The sequence below is a fragment of the Neltuma alba genome, unplaced genomic scaffold, assembly GCF_004799145.2.
Source record: "Neltuma alba isolate B1F8T4 unplaced genomic scaffold, ASM479914v2 tig00013147_pilon, whole genome shotgun sequence".
Classification (NCBI taxonomy): Eukaryota; Viridiplantae; Streptophyta; class Magnoliopsida; order Fabales; family Fabaceae; genus Neltuma; species Neltuma alba.
Window position 1 is genome coordinate 191,381 of NW_021637461.1, and position 8,906 is coordinate 200,286.

The window sequence follows — 8,906 nt, forward strand, 5'->3', positions numbered from 1 at the left end:
CATTAGAAAAAGGGCGAATGAAATGAATGGTATAGGATATATTACTCGAGCTGCCACGAATTGGCACCTGAACTGCATTTTTTGGTATTATCAAATTTTTCTTAGGAAGTAATGAATGGAGCTTTTCCTGGAGTTTGGCAAGGACCCGAATGAAAGAAATTTAGTAGGTTCAGAGTGGAGATTTGAAGCTCGAAGAGTAAAGCACGCTTGCAAGGAGATATTTTATGCGATAAAAAGTAATCCTTGAATTGTAGAATTGGATTAGATCCTGAAATGATCCTATCAAGAGCAGAAGACTAGAAAAGATTGTAAAAAGCATGCTTGTAGGATATTTCAACTATCCTTTTTTCGCCCGGTTCAGTAGAAACTAACAAAGGAAATTGTCTTCGTGCATTACCAGAAGGCAAAATAATTTCACAATATCCTGTTATATGAGCACATTGTTCCACTTTAGCCTACACATTCGAATACCTTAAACCTCACAAGATGCAGGAAAAGCCAAAACAAGTCAAGAAATAAAATGAGAACAAATTTCATATTCCAAGGGCACACGTGCTTATTAATTATTATTGCAATGCTAAATGAATTAGGATAAAAGCCAAAGATCAAAGAAGGAAATGTTAAAATACAAGGGAGGCTAACAAGGTTCCGTGAGAAATAAATCAACAAAATGATACACAACAAAATGATGCAATCGTGCATGTCTCAGCATATTGCACAGCTTTTGACCCTTTGAAATGGGAGGGTTTTCCATTTTTATTCAACATTTCTTATTCGCCCGCAAAAAAGAATTATCTTGTTAAAAATCAAAGTCAACAGATTCTTGGTCAGCTTATTTCGGTCCGCTCACTTGCGTCCTCCTAGGCTCCCAGCTCCATCCTGTGACTTGTCTAAGCAGTTTTGAGGTGTGCAATATCACACAAAAAATTGGTGAAGAACGACTCGTAAGTTGGCAATTTTGCATATCCCGGAAAGTAATTGACATCAATAACCAAATACCTTGTCGGATCTCTGGTATCTCTAATCACATCAAAGTTGAATAGATTAAGGCCCATCGCCTCCTTCAATGCCTTAGCTAATCCTTCTATCAAATTTTCAGGTGGCATCTCGGCTTTCTCAATGTTTTTCTGGGCAATATCATCTTCCTTGTTGTGGCTGTTCCCTTGGACGGCCCCATTAGATACCCGTGAAAATGGCAGCGCACCAGTCATGGTTTTCTGCTTCTCCTCTGGTATATCAGGTAGGGACTTCCGTTTGACGCAAGTTATGCGTTGACCAGCAACGTAAATTTTGAATATAACGCCTCCATGATTCACAAATTCTTGAAGAACCACAGGAAAACTCAATGTCTTGAGCCCGCTTTGGTCGAATACCAAAGACAGATTGTGGGAATTAGGGCCTCCATCAGCGTCCAAAGGCTTCGCGATAAGGGGGAAATTTAAACCTAGTTCCTCGATTGCGTTGGCATCGGCGAGTGTTTTCGATTCCTGGATGACCAACTGTTTGGGAATCCCGACGGTGCCGTTTTCCAGGGTAATTTTGATCTGATTCACCACCTCGAGCATCGATTCTCGATTGTGAAGGCGCTCAATCAAGTCGGGGCGATCTATTATGACCGCTTTTGGGTGTGTCGCCGAAAATTCATCCAACTGTTTCTTCCAATCTTCGCCGTATAATTTGTGGATGATACAGTCGAAAGGGCCCTGTTCAATCAAGGATCTGGTGGGGTCGATCTGTATGAGATCGATGCCGCGTTGGTTCGCGTAATCGACGAGGGAATTGAGGATGAAGCTACGGACTTTTTTGGGTTCAAGAGCATAGCCTACACGATATCTGTGAGATTCTGGCTTGGACATGGTATTTGGGATGAGAGAAATGATCGATAGTCCCCTTGAACTCGAAATTTAATGCTTTGGACAAGCTTTCAATACAAGGAAAGGGTTGATGCAGATCGTTCCCTTACCGGGAAGGTTCGCCGTTTGCTTCTCGGCGAAGCGTCGCCGTTTGTCTTTCGGGGAAGATTCGCTGTTGGCCCATCGAAGATGACTACTTTCCTTAGCACAATGAATAAACGCTGACCTTTGACGAATGACACGGGCATCCTGTGCGAAAAGAGCCTCTCCCCAACCCTTCCTCTCTTCTACCCTCCTCTTCCCTTTACAACCATTGGATCAAAATTCCAATGGTCCAGAATGAACATTTCATAAAGATAAATATTATTTTTTATTTTCAGATAAAGTTAACGGTTTTAAGTATCTTCTTGAATTCGGTGGTCTTGTTACAATATAACATTGACTTGCCGGAGTATATAATGACAAGATTACATAAATGAAGAATGTTTCTCATTTCTTATCCCATTCGTTTGCAGATAAACATAGGAAGCAGTAATTCACCGAAATGGATGCAATTAGGCATACAGATTAATTATCTTGTAGAATTCAATCACTAAGCTTGGCTTCTGTCACCTGAATTGCCAGACCTTTCAAAAGGAAAGACAGACATATCATGTTACGCTTGGAGTTGAATATCTTCGACCTTATTCTTGTAACATGTCCAATAACAATGATAATGAAGGCATCTACGTAGAAAATGCCCGATTAGCTGCTTGGAGTCATCTGCAGAAGCAAATTATAAAATGATTTGGAAAGAGAGGAAAGCCGGCCTGAACATTGTTGTATCTGATGTTAGGGGGAAATGCTGAGACTGAACTGTGAAAAGTTGGATTTGTATTCCACTCTCTGTACCTTAGCTATTGATAAGGAATGAGAGAGAGTAATAATTTTTGTTCTATATATAAGCTTTCCATGATTGCATTGCATGTTGAAGTTACTATATTTCTGCCTCAAGCTGCTTTATCCTGTTGAGTTTTGTCTCCTACCCTTATGCGTCTGGGGGAGTTGGTGAGAGTGAAACATGTACCGGGGGATTATTGTTATCTGACACATTTCTTCTGCGTCTCTCTGTGTGTGTGTTTTGTTTTGTTTTCTTTTCTTTTTTTAAAAAAAATACAAAAGAAAGGCTGTTGTCATTAAGGGATTACAAACAAGAAATTCAGTAGTAAGTAGCACTGTGACCTAAATATATATCTTGATAAAGCAAGCTTCTGCAATATCATTGTGAGGCTCATATATATTCAATATAATGTACTCTTCAAAGACACAAGTGTGTTTGTGTGTTACATACATAAATGTAGCTTGCTGGTCAAAAGCCCAGAGGAATATGGTTGAAAAGTTGATTAAAAGTACCATGTACTCCTGTGTGTCCGTAAATATGAGCCTGCCAGAAGGCTTCCATGTATTCAATGTTAATGGTTCAACTGTGTTTCTGAAGAGTGACTGACTGGTTTTCATGAAGTTGAGGGGTCTGGACGAAACATTATAGTCATTATTCTGACGGTTCAAATAATGCTCAATAGTGGGGAAATACTCCAGAAACATTCTATATTATCTCAATTAGTTCATGAAGCTTCTGTTTTTATCAGTAGTGTGGATTTGTGTCAGATCTTAGACTCTTTTTTGGTCTCACATTTTGTATGTATGAACAGAATGTTAAGTTGATATGTTATGATCAAGATATCACCATTAACATTACCGTCTAGATTTAATTTTCGATTTCGTTAATATCAGAACTTGTCATTTCCATTGTGACTGCTCCGTATGATCTGTTCTTGAACTGACCCAGGCGCAGAGACTCCGGATCCTCTTGATTGCCCGGTGGGATGGGTTGTAGAACATAAGTTACCTTCCTTGTATATATACTTTTGTTGCACGCGCTCTCAAGCCCGGGCATTTGGTCTAGTGGTATGATTCTCGCTTTGGGTGCGAGAGGTCCCGAGTTCGATTCTCGGAATGCCCCTTTTAATCGGTTTTTCGCCATAACGCTGGCCAGAGCGCTAAACGACAACGCAACCGGATCTTCTCCTTCTTTTTTTACTTTTTCCCTCCCCCTATTATACCAGAGGAGCCACATGGCCGTCAAAAAACCGTAGTCATGTACTATTTGTTTTTGGGTGCCAAAAATTGCTTTGATATATAATAATAATAATAATAATTATTATTATTATTGTTGTTATTATTATTATTATCTGAAGGCCATTGACGCCTAAACTCATAAAAGAAAGATTCTAATCTAACCAAACACATGCACAGTTGTAGCTAGAGTCTATTATCATTTTATCAATACTCGCTCGTCATGCGTATCACGTCATACATATTACCCTGAACATGCACATCACGATGATTTCCACCGATCTGCTGTACGTACTTCGATAAACTTTCATTTTGGCTGAGCTATCACCCAAAATTCGGCGGGGATAAAGATACATGTCACATATATAAAAAGAGAGAACCGGTTTATATTTCTTTTGTTCATGTATATATCATTTATTTGATTGCCAAAATGGATTAAAAGCAGTCAATTTATTAAAAGCAGGAGCCATGCTTAAAGATTTGAGTTACCTGATCCTGATCCACTCTGTCTATTTGCCCACCAATGTTAATACAGTTTCACTGTACACTTTATACGTGAGCCATGACCGTCACAAAATGGCATTGATATTTAATCATATACATATATGTATATATATCAATAATCAGGACCCGTAGAAAGACTTGTCAATACTTGTTACCTATTTTCTTTCTGATGAACGTACAGTTCAGTTCTTTCTCAATTCGTCCAGTCTCATCGAGAATCTCACTATACCTTTTTATTATTATGTGATACTCCTCCGGTCCTTATTATAAGACCCAATTTGACTTTTTATTTGGTCCTAATTATAAGACCCAATCCATTTTCTCTCTTATATTTATACATTTTTTCCAAGATAATCCTTTAATAATGATAGTTTTAGCCAATATACTTAATTAGCAAGGATATTTTAGGAATGACAACACTTATTTATTATAAATAACCAACTTAACTTACTTCCTTAATCTCCTCAAATAAGTCAATTGGGTCTTATAATTAGGACCGGAGGAGTATATAAATTCGATCAACGACCAATACTTAGTATATATGTATCTCTGTCTGAGAATTGCTTTTTCCTCGTATTTCTTTTTTCCTAGAGTAAATGTAAGGGGGTCATTACGAAATTCTCTGGCGTGATGAACTTGTCGTGGTTTAATCTGGGGACATAATATTATATCACAAAAGCACATAGGGACAAGAACTTATAAAGATAATGGTACTACTATTGACTGCATTTTCTTTAACCGAAAAAAGAACTACCATATCCTCCTCGATGTTACAACAAAATCCTAATCAAAGCTTTAATTTCACATATGTTACACACACAAAGACACGAATATATATGAACCAAAAGTAAACCCACCAAGGCAGTCGATATTGGACTCTGAAGCTTCTTGTTCACACTCCTTTGCCAAGTCAATGCAGAAACTATAGACCGCCTAGATAGAAGGAACCAGGAACCTTCCTATCAAAGGCTTAGGAATATTTTATATATAGAAATAACTGAGATGTGATAGATTCACTCATCTGAAGTAGTGAGATTTAGACCAGAGGGTTTGTCGTGGAAGAACCGTAGCCGTTGATCATGCCGGTCCATGGTCCTAGACCGTTAAGATACCCAAACGACTCCTTTCCAGCATCCGAGCAACCCTGGTCCTGCCATTCAAGCGACAAAAGCTTAGGGTTTGGCTTCACATCAATTGTGGCATTTGGGTCCTCATTGGCATGATCATATGGCAGCATCAGTCTCTGGCAAGAAGAGTCCATGATATTATAAGTACCTCCACTATTGTCATTACCATCAAAAGATGACATACCCCCAAATCCCGACGGAGAGCAAAGACTGTGAAAATTTGGCTGCAACCCATTGTGATGACCATTAGTCTCTCCGACCTCAATTCCCATACCCATGTCACTATTTCCCAGAAAATGGAAGTTCCTAGATGTACTCCCAATTATCCCTTCCCACCTACTTTCCATGAAGTCAATAGGCCTGGGGTTCTCAAGCATGAAATTAGGGTTTCCCAGTAAGTTACCAATGTGAGAAAACTGCGCATCTGGGAAAGAAAGTTGAAGATGGTCTTTGGGGTTGTTATGGTGATTATAAGAGGTGGCTATCCCTGCAGGCTGTAATGGTTGGTTTTGATTATTATGTGATGGGTCATTATTGGATTTCTTGTTAGAAACTTTCTTGTTCTTTCTGCAACCACCACCAACAGGGATGTTCCTGAGAGTACCACCTTTAGTCCAGTACCTTCTGCAAGTTTTGCAGAAGTACCTTGGCTGAGAGAGGCTGTAATTGTTGTAGTAGCAGAACTTGGTGTGTGTGGAGTCACACCTAGGGCACTTGAGGGCTTGGTCATGTGGAGGTCTTAGCCTCCTCTCTATCAAGGGCCTGGAGCATGTAAGCATGTCTCCTGACGGTGAAGATGAATCCAATCCAGATTCCTCGTGAATTGTGCCCTAAGACAAACCAAAAGAAACAAGTTAAGTAACACATATAATAATGGCCTGCATTTTGTGTCTTTTTCTTACTACATTCTTCTTCTCTCCTCGTGCTTCTAAAATTCTTTTTTCCCTTGGCTTTTTCCTTCTTTTTTCCATTAGCGCAATACATACCTTTTTCCTGCAAGAAAATGCAGAAAAGAAATAGGCTGCAGAGTGCAACATGACATCACTTCTACTAATCTCATCTAATTAAATTGTGTATATATCCCTGTATTCCACTCTCAAATTAATCACCTTTCTCCACATTTAACATAACATGTGCGAGATAAACACAAGAAAAGAGGTTGAAGTTCATCACAAATAAGAATGTTTGATTTTCGCAGAAGCCATATTCGAGGCAAAGAATATAACCTGTCCATTATAGGCATACCTGGAGCCAGTGATCTGATGATTCCATGCAGACGTGCAGAGAAGAAAAACCCATTCACAAGCGAATCTAAACCAGGAAGAAGGCCTTCTCCTAGGAGCAGATCCCTATCGAACTTCACGCTCCGCTAGCAGTTCATGATCAGCATTGCACAGAGAAAGAAAGAGAAGCAGCCAGCCAGCCAGCCAGGAAGTGTTAAGAGAAAGGGGAATATTTTCTTAGTGTGGAGTGGTGAGACTACTAGCTTGGGACGAACCAACACTGGCAGTGATTAAGAAGGAAGAAAAAGGTGAGCCTAGTGATCTGCCATGTTGTCCTGCGCCACGGTCTAAACCTCGCCAGGCCCCGTCGGGGACAACGACTGTGGGCCGTAACTGTCTCTCTAGTGCCCCCACCTTTATTATATCCTCTTTCATAAAATGAACAGTTGAGATTTAGTATGGTGAGTGACTTGGAAGAAGGATAGCCGTTCATGATGACTTGGAGAATAGGCGGCAAGTTACGTCATGCTAGTCCTAATCTGACGTGACAGAAGTTTAGAATATTTGGGTCCCCGAGAAAGAACGCATACCGAAAGAGCACTCTACTAGCGGGCCCCGGAAATGTGGGCCCCACTCGGCCTCCTCCCACAAGCAAAGGATATATTCCCCTCACGCGCGCCCTCACTCGCCCACCTTGCTCCTCACGTCCCTTCTTTCTTTGCTTTTTCTTTCCCGAGAGGCTTATGCATACATAATTATGATGTCACTGACCTGCAGATCCGCACCAGGAGGCAGAAACGAAATCCCCACGGCTTCCAAATTCCGTGCTAATTTGTCCATCGAAGCTGCTTTGTGCCATCTAATCTCTAGTTCCTGTTTGGAAATGCTTAAAATAAATGTGCCCAACACCTCTCTCTCTCTCTCTCTCTCTCTCTCTCTCTCTATATATATATCTTTCAGAAATAGTCGTCATTTTCAATCTTTTTAGTTTGTTCTGGAGTGACAATACAAAGAATAGAATGCTTAATTTTGAAATCCAAATTCTACTATAGTACAGTTCTCTATATCCTAAGTGGAATTATTTATCGCAAGTTTTGTAGTGTCTTAATGAAATTTAAAGCCTCTCTGAATATATCGCATGCAGTTAACATAGATACTCCAAAGCTCTGTCGTTTGTAGCATGAACATATGTTTAATAGCCTCTGATCTAAACGGAAATACATACATAGTAATGAAAGCGATTGAGTTGAGCCTTCTTGTTACATGCTTTACTGTATATGAGTAAAATAAATAGTGCTTGAGTCCAGACAGCAAAGTGAGTATAATATATATACATTTAGATTCAAACTTGGACTTAAATTTATTTCATACACACGTACACACACACACCGAACAGCTCAGTGCTGGTGCAGAATATGTTTGCCAATATCTCTTCTCTTCCTGGTGCATGACTCAAAACTAGCTGGCCAGATTTAAACTTTCAAAGTTTGAACACATATTCCCCGAACAGGCGGGTTGGTGGGATGCCTCCTCAAGATTTAAAAACTGGGAATATATAAACTGAAAAGCTTTAAGCAGTACAAGAATGACACCTGAAAGAACAACTTGGACGCTTTATCCCCTTATAAGAGATCCAATAAGAGCAGCTTGTAGTAATAATATGTGCGTGTGTATGAATTAACCACAATGAGATATAGTTGGCGTGAGGAACACACCCCCACACAAGAGAGAACCCAAAGTACACACAGAATAAAGTGCGAGTGTGCCCACGTTACCCCCCGTACACCTGATTTTTGCCACTGTTAGCCTTCCCTTTTCTAGTTATGTGGGATTGTCTTGCTTTTTTTTTTCCTCCCTTCCTTTCTCTTTGTGTGATCGTTTTCTACATCTGCTTTAGCAACAGAAAGATTGATTAATTATTATTTCAATCATGAGTGTGAGTATGCTTTCATTGATTTCAGCACTTTAGTTTGTGATTTGATCTCTCTTCGCGTGGCTTTTGCCTGTTGGTGAAGGCTCGTTCTTTGTAAACATCAAAGTATAACAGTTAGGGCATAAAATATTAGCAGCACAGTAGTAGCTGG

General features: G+C 39.8%; 2 protein-coding genes and 1 non-coding gene across 4 annotated transcripts; 1 reads left to right on the forward strand and 2 right to left on the reverse strand.

The window, feature by feature from the left end:
- Positions 1-713: 713 nt before the first annotated feature.
- On the reverse strand, positions 714-3,747 carry LOC114734792 (inositol-tetrakisphosphate 1-kinase 1-like). 2 transcript variants are annotated; one of them, XM_028922437.1, is made up of 2 exons: positions 3,742-3,747; positions 714-1,890 (listed from the first exon to the last, which is right to left on the reverse strand). In XM_028922437.1, exon 2 carries the CDS (start codon positions 1,854-1,856, stop codon positions 891-893), a length of 966 nt encoding a protein of 321 aa, XP_028778270.1. In that variant the 5' UTR covers positions 1,857-1,890; positions 3,742-3,747; the 3' UTR covers positions 714-890. The 2 variants fall into 2 exon arrangements, with proteins under 2 accessions (XP_028778270.1, XP_028778269.1); XM_028922436.1 differs by lacking the exon at positions 3,742-3,747 and adding an exon at positions 1,959-2,217 and having other exon boundaries at positions 714-1,921.
- A 36-nt stretch (positions 3,748-3,783) lies between these two features.
- Positions 3,784-3,855, forward strand: TRNAP-UGG (transfer RNA proline (anticodon UGG)). Its single transcript has one exon. It is a non-coding gene; the product is annotated as a tRNA-Pro (tRNA).
- A 1,262-nt stretch (positions 3,856-5,117) lies between these two features.
- Positions 5,118-6,952, reverse strand: LOC114734791 (dof zinc finger protein DOF5.6-like). Its single transcript, XM_028922435.1, has 2 exons — positions 6,845-6,952; positions 5,118-6,429 (listed from the first exon to the last, which is right to left on the reverse strand). Exons 1-2 carry the CDS (start codon positions 6,896-6,898, stop codon positions 5,509-5,511), a joined length of 975 nt encoding a protein of 324 aa, XP_028778268.1. The 5' UTR covers positions 6,899-6,952; the 3' UTR covers positions 5,118-5,508.
- Positions 6,953-8,906: the final 1,954 nt, after the last annotated feature.

Bases quoted from the DNA above. Each gene is read 5' to 3' on its own strand.
- LOC114734792 (XM_028922437.1), bottom strand. From the start codon at position 1,856: ATGTCCAAGCCAGAATCTCACAGATATCGTGTAGGCTATGCTCTTGAA.
- LOC114734791 (XM_028922435.1), bottom strand. From the start codon at position 6,898: ATGGGTTTTTCTTCTCTGCACGTCTGCATGGAATCATCAGATCACTGG. The intron at 6,430-6,844 runs GTATGCCTATAA...GGTTTGTCTTAG, and splicing joins CATCAGATCACTGGCTCCAG to GGCACAATTCACGAGGAATC.